Here is an 11,496-nt window from a genome sequence, read left to right on the forward strand (position 1 = left end):
ACTTGAAGACAAAATGACACAACCAATTTGAATAAATGTGAAATGGGATGGCCGGCCTAAACATGGACCATAGTCCATGGAAATCTGTCACCATTTTGGGATTTAATGTTATACAATCTTATGTCTCTTTCAAAACCTTCCCAATGAACGTCGGCACCGGCCCTCTGCATGCCGAATGTCATCCACGTTATAAATTTGTTCCATCTACTCCCCCTTTTTTTATGGCTTGGCTTCCATTTTATTCTTCAATGCCTCACCTAATTTTTGTTTCTGGTTGCAAGTGGTACCCATTAATTCTTCATCTTAATTAATTTCCTCATTCTTCTAATTCTTTTTTCATAACTTCATCTCAGCGAATGATATATTAATAATAATAAAGAAGAGAGAATGGATGGTCCAGTTAATTCCATGTTTTCTTAGCTGATTAGGTACAATAAACGTAGTCGATTACTTTAACAATTCAAAATCTTATGGATCATTGCTTTGATTTAGCTATGTAAAAGGGTACTACAATAGCAAAGGGGTACTACAATACATGGTTAGTATGGCCTGAATTTTTCGTTTTGATGTAGTGTTTGGTATATTGTACCACCCATTCTGTTTCGTTTCAAATTCCAATTATTCCGGACGAAATTGGCATTTTGTTCCCCATTTCATTTCATGTTGTTTAGGTAAATTTATTATACTTAGATGTCATTTTTATAAATTTTAAATCTATATAGTATTTAAATAATTCTAGAATATAAAATGTATTTATATAATTTTAATTTTTTTGTAACTTTAAATATATCCACCCATTAATTTTTTTTAAATATCATTATTTTTAATAATTTATCTATTTGTTTTCTTTGTTTTTATGTCTCAACTTAAATTTGTGATTTTTTCAACATATATTTATTTTATATATCTTGAATTCTTTTATATATATATATATATATATACATATATACATGATACATACTTACATATATATATTTATTCAGTAATTGTTAATATATATATAAGTATAAATATTTATATATAATATATAATTAACCCAAAACAAGACATCGAAACGATACAGTTTTCAAATATTTTATTTCAATTTCTTTAACCAGTTACCAAAACTTTTTTCAAAACTCAAATATATTCGTGGAATGAGTAGACATGTGGGGCTCACACGCTTATAGAATAAAGTGAGGATGATGAGATCATCCTCATGAAGATTTAAGATCGGATAATCCATTTTAGATGTGTGTATTAATAGTAACCACAATGATGTGACAACTAGCTGAAACTCGCATGCAAGGTGACCAATGAATTCGACGATGTGGGCACATGTGACTTGGAGATGGCCAAAACAAGATGAATCAGTCTTCATCAAAGTAAAGAGTACAAGCGAGTGCAAGAAACTGCTTGAAAAATGTTGCTTCTAAGCATTGGGGTGCGTGAGAGTCGGAGAGGTGGAGAGTCTGATACGGACAGGTTAATTATGCAGACAATTTTCACAGAGAGAGAGAGAGAGAGAGACTTTGTTATCCAACTAACTTGCAATCTTGATTAGATGCATCAAATATGAGGTGGGAATGAATGGAGGGAGACCTCTGAACCTCTGAACCAAACGTCCATCCTGCACCCACCCGCATCAACCGACCACCAAGCATCATCCTCAACCCTCGACTCAACCACCATTCTCAACGTTACTTTTTTAATTCTAAGGACTCGTTTGGTTGTCAGAATGCGTTAAGATCAATTTAATTCAGTCTAATTTTAAATTGAGTTTAATATTCAAATATATCTCTTAAATCACTAAATTTATCTTAATTTAAAATATTTTTTTACAAGTAGGACTCACAACCTTTTTCAACTCAACATTTCTTTACATGTAAATTCATTTTAACTTCCCATAAGCAAATTTAAATTCATTTTAACATCTAAACATATCTAAATTCATTTTAGGTAGGCTCCACAAAACTCATTTATCATCTTAATTTACTAATATTAATAAAGAAATCAATTCAGCTCATCTCAACCCAACTCAAAATGCAGAGCATCCTCGGCTAAGAATATTGGCCAAAATTTGAATTATTTGCCTAAAAAAGATCCATATTAGATTGGACAAATCTAAAATATTTTACATTTTTACTACAATCATTAGTTAAAAATAAAAGACCACTATCATTCATTAAAAATTAAAATATTATTTTCTCACATCTACACTTTTATTTTTACACTTTCATTTCATCAATTAAAATATTAAAATATTTTACACCTTCATTTCAAAAGATGACCTTTGAAAATATGTTTTTTTTAATATTAATTTAATTATAATAGAATTATTAATAATATTAAATGGATAGAATTATAAAATGTAATAAAAATTAATTTTTTTTAAAAATATTGATTTAATAATATTTTATTAATATGTAAAGAATGAATGACTAATTCAATATAAAAATTAAATTTAAATAAAATAGATAAACATTAAAAAGTGTTGATATTAACTAAATTTATATTTAAATTTGTCCAAACTGAGGATGGTCTTACTCTTAGTTGTTGAATTAGTTTCTTTTACACTCCACCCCAAAATGCTTCCAAGGTTCAAATACAACCCTCTCCACTTATTCATGCACATTCAGTTTCACCTGCTACACTTGTACCTTTCCTGATGATTTCAACTTTTACAGAAATTGAAGTTGCTTCACCAAGTTTTGCCAATTTATATCATGAATTAAAGAATAACATTTATCTTCCAATATATAATCTTTCTTCTCATATTATATTACTTAGTGTTTTGTGGCTGTTCTCATCTTTAAAAGAACTTGTTACCAAAATTTATTTATCTTTTTTAAGATAACCTATAATATAATTTATTTTCTTTAAGAAGGAAAAAATACTTTCCTTTTTATCATTAAATCTACACATGTCAAAAGGAAAATACTAAATATATTTAAAGAAGAATTTATAATATAAAAAAATTACTTTTATACATGTCATTTATTAATATCTTGAAAATCATAAAATCTAAAATTTAAAATTTGAATATAAAAAATAAAATAAAATAAATTTTATAAATAAAATTATAATTCAATGTTCGTGAAAAATAATAATTCGAATTTTGTTTCAAAACTGCGAAAAGACCAAAAACAAATGATTTTTTTAATACATTTTGAGACGTCCCTTTCCATTTTCGTCCCCTGTCGTTGTCTCTTTCGGCGTCCGGCTGATGACTCTGCACTCTCTGTAGCACACCGAGAGACAGAGACATAGACGGAAAGAGAAAGCAAACCGAAACAGAGTCTGAGAAAGACGTTTTATTAATAATAATAATATAACAATAAGGCATAAGAATCAGGGAAAGGAAAAAGCTTGAAACTCCATTGTCATGGAGAATGCGAGAGCTTCTCGGCAACCCAACAGGTTCCCCGCCGCCCCTACGCATGCCAATAAGACCGTTAACTATGGAGGGTTCGAAGCCAAGGCATTGTTCGACGACGTTTATGGTGGTCCACCCAAGTTCGGCATCTCGACGCTGTCTCCGCGAGCCGAGGACTACAGCGAGATTTTCGAGAGCTTCCACTCGTCACGGGCCTCGTCCATTCCGGTGCTGGATCTTCCGGCGGTCGACGAGTCCGAGGTCTTCTTCGATGTCCGGAGTTCCAGTTTGGATTACGCCGAGGTCTTCAGCGATGTTGAGGGCCTAGATTTCGCGGTCTCGTACGAGGAGTTGCTGTTTGACCAGTACAAGGGTGGGGACCGAGATTCCTCTGATGACGAAGCTTGGTATGTATGATCATGCTGTTAAGTTCTCAGCTTTTTGTACTATTGTTTAGTATAATTTGAATCGGAGTGCGGGAAATATTGTTAAAAAAATGTGATGCTCGTCTTATTTTTGTTGTTTATGTTACGGATATAACGGTCAGAAGATTCTTGTAGCTTATGCTCTGTCTTTAGGTTTGTGGGTTTTAATAGAAAGTGTGAGACCAGTTATGTAGATTGTTGGATAGTGTTGATCTGGTTGTTTTGTTCAAACTTCTAATTTGAGAGGAATTTTGGATCTCTATTTGTAGAATATAGGAACGCTAATGTGAGTGACTCTGGGTAACGAAGTATTGGGGGCTTGGAAGATTGAATTTTCTGCAGGGAATCTTGGTTGTTTTGGTTATAGCCGGGATTTTGGTAGGATTGAGTGCCTTTTTTTTTCCCCTAATTTGAAGGGGAATCCAGAGTGTGGTTAGCTTATCTAGTTAAGTGAATTGAAGGCTATAATAACTACTAATAAAAATGGCCATATCTAATAACTAGTTGTAAAAGAACAGCCTATCGAATACCTGGCCTTCAATGCTTCCGCTGTGCTTGAAAATTTTGTTCACCAGCGTCCACACCAAAACTGCGATGTGCGCTTGGGCCCATTCTCATGCTTGAACAATGTGCTAATGCTTTTCTGCATTGGTCTCAAGGATAGTTCAAGACGATATGATTTTGATGCTTTGATTGCAGCATGATACCATTAGCTCTGTGTAGGCTGTTTATTTTTCTGCATTTTTTAATCTTGTGACCCTTTTCTTCCCTGCATCAATTCTTAAATTTTAATTGTGGGATATACTTTTCTGTTTCCTCATTCATAGGACTCCAGCAGGAAGTGGATATCTTTCAGATGCTTCAGATCACTCTGAAAAGAACCATTGCTTCTCAAATGGAGATTTTTGCCAGCCATTTGATGATGATGTGGAGATGTCGTATCATAAGGCTAATCAGACAAGCAGCAAAGATATGTGCAGTGGGGCAACACACATGACTGAGCTAGATGCTGTTCCTGGATACACTTTTGTATTGGAGGAAATTGATCGCATGCAAAAGACAGATGAGAATCCAATCTTGCAGATGACTGATGATGACAATCTCAGTATGGATTTTAGCGTGGGAATGATAAAGGGAAAGCATCTGAAGAAAACCATGTCACAACCCTTTAATGATGCTACTTGCAGACAGACATTTGGAAATGATCTAAAGCCTGAAAAAGCATATGCTAGAAGTGGTTCTCTTTCTAATGAGATGTTTGTTACAGTATCTGATATCAGCCTTAGAACTCAGCCCTCTCAATTGCCACCCCCCTCTCGACCACCACCTTCAACGGATGTTACGAAGGAAGTTTCTAGTAGATTGACTTCAAATAGTAAATCTATTGCTTCTGAAGGGTCTGAAGGTGATAGTTCACCACCTTTCTTTGATGTAGAGCTTGATGCAAGTTCATCTGCTGCTGCTATGAACGAAGCAATGACGAAGGCTCAAATAAAACTCAGAAGTGCAAAAGAGTTTATGGAGAGGAAGGAGGGTTTTCAAGGCAGTGCAAAAATGGGTTCAAAGAATCATATAATAGATAAGGAAGGAAAGATGAGCAAGATTGCTGATGAATGTGACAGTTTGAGAAATGATGGAGTGCAGAGCACTTGTAACAGAGAAGATAATGCAATGAAATTTTCTGTCAGAGAAGAAACACAAAAGGTTAGAAAGGTAGCTCAGGATGTTCTGGATTCAATGGAAGGAGAGAAACTTCTACAGGCAGCCAAAAAATCTGCAGAGAAAAAGCATAGCAAGGAATATTGGTCATCTCTGGGTCCTGTTAAAATAGAGGGAAGTAGTGATTGGAAAGAAGTATTGCAGTCTATTGAATTGGTGAGAACAGTTAAGTCTGGTAATGCTCTTGAGCAGTCAAACCATATAGAGATTTCAGTGCATAATGCTAAAACTCATGAGCAAGGGTGGGAGAAAAATGCAGACCTGGGAGTATTTGAGCTGCAAGAAGAAGAGAACAAGAAATTGATGTCAGCTATAGGAAAACATGACCTGGAGTATGAGAAGAAATCTGAAGTGGAAAATGAGGTTTGGGAAGGGGAGGAAAAAGGGGAAGAGGAGTGCTCATTTCAAGTGTTGGGAGGGAATGAGAGATCCAAAGCACCAAAAGAGGCACAGCATAAGAAGAAGGTAAAAGAGGCTCAGGTGGTTTTTGAGAAGGTAAAGAATGAGAAGAAGGTTAGAATAGCCCAGAAGCATAAAGGAACTGAAAATAAATCAACTGGAGCTGATGTATCAGAAAACTACAATGACCTGGTTGAGGTCCAGAAGGAAAAGTATAAATCTGAAGTTGAGCAGGCCATGAACCACAAGGAGAAAGAACAGAAACTGAAAGAGGCTAATAAAAGAATGGAAAGAGAGGAAATAATTAGGGGGCTGTGTGGAAAGGAAGACAATGAAAAGAGCAAAAACAAGACTTTTGAGGTGGATGAAAATGTAAGAGGGCATGAAGAGCCTCTTGATGGAGCTGAAGATGGGAAAAATGTAAAGGAAGCTCTTGAGCATAAAGGAAGGGAAAAGAGATTAAAGCAGGAGGCAAACGAGAGGGATGAAAATCAGAAAAATAAAAAAGATGCTTGCAAAACACAAGAACATGAAAGTATTTTAAAGGAGGATCTTGAGCAGGAAGAAAAAACGAAGCTTCTACGGAACATAGTTGAGCAGGAAGTGAAAACAAAGCTACTACAGAATATAGTTGAGCGGGAAGTGCATGAAAAGAGACTAAAAGAAGGTCTTGAGGAAAAGGATGATGAGAAACAAAGAGAATTTCACAAAGAAGAAAAAAATGAGAAGAAACAACAAGAGACTTATCAAATAATAGAAAATGAAAAGAGACTCAAAGATGCTTGTGCAAAAGAAGAGAAGAATCTATATGGAGCTTCCGAGCAAGAAGATAAGAGTGAAAAACTGAAAGGTGCTCAGGAAGGAAGTGTCTGTGGTAGGAGATCAAAAGAAAGATTTGAGTTGGAAGAAATTGAGAAGGAATCAACAGAGGCTAGTATTTGGAAAGAGAGTGAGAAGAGACTCAAAGATGCTGGTGGGAAAGAACTGAAGGGGCTAAGCGAAGTACATGAGCAATCTGAGAGGGATGAAAATGGGAAGACGCTGAAACTGGCTACAGGAACCTGCGTGCGCAAGGAGTTGGAGGATCTTGGGGTATCTGATGGAGCATGGAATTTGGATAGTGAAAACCTTCAAGCACCAGAGTTGGCATCCAAAGATAATAAAAACGGTGGAAAGCTGGAAGAAACTCAAGAGTCACTTGCTCATGAACAAAAGAAGAAGACAGAGTCTGAGCTCAAAGATAAAGAAAAGGACACAGAACTGGTTGAAAATGCAGATGCACGGATTGGTGAGAAATTCAAAGCATCTGACATTGCTCAAGGAGATTTAGGGCTTAAAGGGGATCAACCTCGAATGGAAGATGCTACAAAGTCGCCTCCTTTAGACGATAATGCGAAGAAGATAGGTGAACCTGGCTTTAGTGTTAGACAGACTCACATGTATAAGAGTCTCTCCCAGGTGGACTCTTTTCCCATAAATCAAGAGGGAAAAATTGTTCATGAATTAGGAGACACCGGAAATAATGTCAAGCAGGCCCAGCCTGTTCTAAACCAGGAGGAAAGCAAGGATAGATCCTTGCCAACTCAGGTGAGGAAAGACTGGGTAGAAAATGGAAAGAAAATAGAAGCTGCCCGACCAGCTGTGTTGGAAGTGAAAGAAAACATTCAGAAAGGCGCTCCACATGTTAATGCAAGACAGACTAGAGAAAGACAAGAGAAGAAACTTAACGAGACTGCAACATCAGAAGACAGAGAAATGGAAAGGGTGAAGAGAGAACGGGAGCTGGAGATGGATCGCCTTAGAAAGATGGAAGAAGAGAGGGAGAGGGAGAGGGAAAGAGAAAAGGATAGAATGGCTGTTGACAGAAAAACACTTGAAACTCGTGAAAGGGCATATACTGAAGCCCGCGATAAGGCAGAAAGGGCTGCTGTAGAAAGAGCAATGGCAGAGGCTCGTGAAAGACTAGAGAAGGCATGTGCTGAGGCTCGGGAGAAGACATTTTCTGAGAAGTCAACTGTGGAAGCCAGGCTCAGAGCAGAGCGTGCTGCAGTAGAAAGAGCAACTGCTGAGGCTCGAGAGCGTGCTGTGGAAAGAGCAATGGCTGAGAAGGCTGCTTTTGGGATGAGAGAACGAGTAGAGAGATCTGTTTCTGATAAATTTCCTGCTTATGTCAGAAATAATGAAATAAAACAGAGCTCTTCTTTCTCATTTTATGGAGGTATGTGATCCTGGAAGCACCTGCTGTGAATCACTGTAGACTTTAGGATTTTTCTGTAACTTCTAATCTTCTTCATCCTTCTGCATATTTTATTTTAAATTGTTTTTATTTTCTACAAAAGCTGCCTATCCTACTGAGCAATCTGAAGGAGTTGAAGGTGAATCGCCTCAGAGGTGTAAAGCTAGATTAGAGAGGTATCAACGGACCACTGAACGTGCGGTATGATTATCATCTTTTTTCATACCATGTGAATTGTTATTTAATCTCTAACCAAACTAACACAAGTTTTCTGGTCTTGTTTCAGGCAAAAGCTCTTGCAGAAAAAAATATGCGCGATCTACTTGCTCAGAGAGAGCAAGCTGAAAGAAATGTAAAAATCTTTCTAAACGGTTAAGAAAGTTCTAGAATTTAGAGTGTCATTTTTTATTAATAATTTTGGATCTAATCTTGTTTTCAGAGATTAGCAGAAACTTTGGATGCTGATGTAAGGAGGTGGTCAAGTGGGAAAGAAGGGAATCTGCGTGCATTGCTTTCAACATTGCAATATGTATGTGCTAATAACCAGAGTAGTACTGATCAAAAATTAAAAAAGCCTCAATATGGATTGGGGTCAACGTACATTATGCTTGTTTCCTGTTTTCTGTGAGTGTTGCTGTGATCTGTGATGAGGAAAATGTATTTTAAAAAGAAGACTAAAAAATTATTAGAATGTATATCATTCTCTAGTGAGTTGAATGTGTAATTATAGGATAATGAATCAAATACTGCAGATTATCTGGGCATTGAACTAGTTTTCTGTTTATTTCAGGTCATATAAGAAGAATGCAGTTATAAAAAAAATATGAGAAGATAGCAATTTGTTGTTGTGGTGGCAAAAGTATTACTAGTGATTAAATTTTCCTGATAATGAATCATATACTTGTTAGTATCATGTTGAGCTTCGACCAATACAGTATGCATTTAACGCTTCCTTGTCCTTGTATATAAATTTTGAGTACTTGGTAGTATGCTACAATTCTTTCCAGCTGCTCCTAAACTTTTATGTGTGAAATCTTTTACGCCTCTCCTGGTTAACTTTGGTACCATTCTTGGAGATGTATATGAAAAAGGATTTGATACTGTTAAGAATCTGATATTATTCCCAGGGACTTCTGTTAGTTGATCGTCTTATGTTTGCATTGTGCAGCATATGATTTTACATAGAAATAAAGGATTGAGATGCTTGAACTTGGCTGGCAAATGATTAACCAAATGTCAGAACCTACTCTCTTCAGTTCTTCCAAGATTAGTATAATTAATTCCTCTCCATTGGCAGATCCTTGGGCCTGACAGTGGTTGGCAGCCCATCCCTCTGACAGAAGTCATAACTGCTGCATCTGTAAAGAAAGCTTACAGGAAAGCGACTCTTTGTGTTCATCCTGATAAATTACAACAGCGGGGAGCAAGCATTCAGCACAAGTACATATGCGAAAAGGTCTTTGATCTTCTAAAGGTGTGTTCTTTGCATGCTATCTTCTCCGCGAGTTCCAAGTATTTTACAGCAATTTCTACTTCTTTTTTATTTTATCATTAAAAAATTTCTTCTTTTTGGGCAACTGATTTCCTACTGTTGAGCATAAGGTAACCTTGATGGTGTGAAATGGTCGTTCTGTAGCGTATTTATGAATGGAAATCACCTGATTTTTCCTTTGTAGTAGTCCTAGCCCAAGCCCTGTTTTTTTCTTTTATCGATATATCTAAGTTGAGTCTTTCCTACACTGGCTTCCTCGTATGAAAGAAAGTTATCAGATCTAGTTGCATCCCTAGTCAGCATGATGAAAAAACAACTACTAAACATTGTAGTTTAAATAAAGCAGCCAGCCTTGCTTATGCCTAGCAACCATATCTTCCAGTACTTATCTATCTGTCGATCTTCTGATCTCCAGGAAGCCTGGAACAAATTCAACTCAGAAGAGCGGTAGCCGGTATAGCCCAGCCATCAGAATTGTACAATGAATACAGATAGAGTCCCACTGCACATTTTGTAATTTTATACCGCAATTGTACATCTGTATGTCCATCAGATAACCATTTTGTCTATGCTTTCCCTGAATGTAAGCGTAAGCTCCCAAGTTTATAATTAAGAAGAGAACATAGGTAAAATCTGATGTACTGTGCGTGTGATCCTGCCTGCTGTGTCCATCAAGTGCTCTTGTTGCTTTAGTTGGTGTCTGTCCAAGCAGTCCATCTGTTAGGCTGCTTAAAAAACTGCCGTTTCAAGCAGCCAGTATCTTGGACTCTGAACCAAGAAACCACTGGATCGGACGAAATTTTAGGTCCATTTTCCAGTTCCTGTTTATATAATTTTTGGTTATTGCATTCATTGTACATGGTTAATTAGTGGGGTTCCCCTCACTCCTTCTGTACTTAGATTGTATCAAATGAAATATCTTATTGCACGGAAAAAAGAAGCATATATTAATGAATGGCCCAAAATTGGACGAGTTCAATGAATTAAACTATAAATGGAAAAGCAGAACCATTTCATTTTGACTTTGGATGTTACACTCGTGTATTATATACTGAGGTTGTTTTCTCGACTGACAAGTTGATGCGACTTTGAAGCTTGAGATGGCTCATGTTAAAACATCATATGACTCAGTAGGTATCTAAGACATGCGGAAGTTACAAAGAAAACTTCATGTAATTGTAGGATGAAGAAGATATCAATGCTTGAGAGCTCCATATGAAAAGGGTTAATGGAAAAGGAATGATAGGTGTCATCTCTGTTTACATTAAGATGGGAGTCTATTTGTTACACTCTTGGGGAAGCCTTTGGCAAGATTTCTTCGCGGGGGTTGGGGTAACTCCATTAAGTCAGCAACGATCCAATAAGAATAAAACAAATTACCAAGTAAACATTATTAATATACCAACAGGGCATTCATATATACTTGTTATTTTCTTATCCTCAATTATTGACCTTCCCATGTGTATGTACTTAAGCTAACCTTTCCGGATATCATTTCCATCTTAAGCCATGTTCAGAGTCTTGAGTACACAGAAAAGCCATCGGGGATATGAACGATTGGCCGATGAGCCTGCCGTTGCTACTTTGGAGGGTAACCTAATGGCCAAAATATTTGGTTCATCAAGAAAACTTGTACCGGAACTAATCTGTAATGGACCCACTTAAAGAACTATAACCAATTCGAGATGGTTAGTCTCCAAGAACTAGAGAGAGGAACTAAAGAGAGTTAGAGAGAGAAGTTTGTTGAATTCTTGATACCATAGTTGGCCTTCGTCCCAACTGATGGTTTCTTTTTATAGATGAAATCTGCATTAGTTGAATCAGGATGATTAAACGACTGTGTTTAATCATCCTGTAGTTTACAGTTTAC

General features: G+C 36.5%; 1 protein-coding gene across 2 annotated transcripts; it reads left to right on the top strand.

The window, feature by feature from the left end:
* Positions 1-3,191: 3,191 nt before the first annotated feature.
* On the top strand, positions 3,192-10,478 carry LOC122308276 (auxilin-like protein 1). 2 transcript variants are annotated; one of them, XM_043121517.1, is made up of 7 exons: positions 3,195-3,762; positions 4,608-8,116; positions 8,238-8,335; positions 8,421-8,486; positions 8,574-8,663; positions 9,432-9,608; positions 10,042-10,478. In XM_043121517.1, the coding sequence occupies exons 1-7, from the start codon at positions 3,365-3,367 to the stop codon at positions 10,075-10,077; spliced, it is 4,374 nt and encodes a 1,457-aa protein (XP_042977451.1). In that variant the 5' UTR covers positions 3,195-3,364; the 3' UTR covers positions 10,078-10,478. The 2 variants fall into 2 exon arrangements, with proteins under 2 accessions (XP_042977459.1, XP_042977451.1); XM_043121525.1 differs by lacking the exon at positions 10,042-10,478 and having other exon boundaries at positions 3,192-3,762; positions 9,303-9,440.
* Positions 10,479-11,496: the final 1,018 nt, after the last annotated feature.

This window comes from Carya illinoinensis, chromosome 1 (assembly GCF_018687715.1).
Source record: "Carya illinoinensis cultivar Pawnee chromosome 1, C.illinoinensisPawnee_v1, whole genome shotgun sequence".
NCBI lineage: Eukaryota > Viridiplantae > Streptophyta > Magnoliopsida > Fagales > Juglandaceae > Carya > Carya illinoinensis.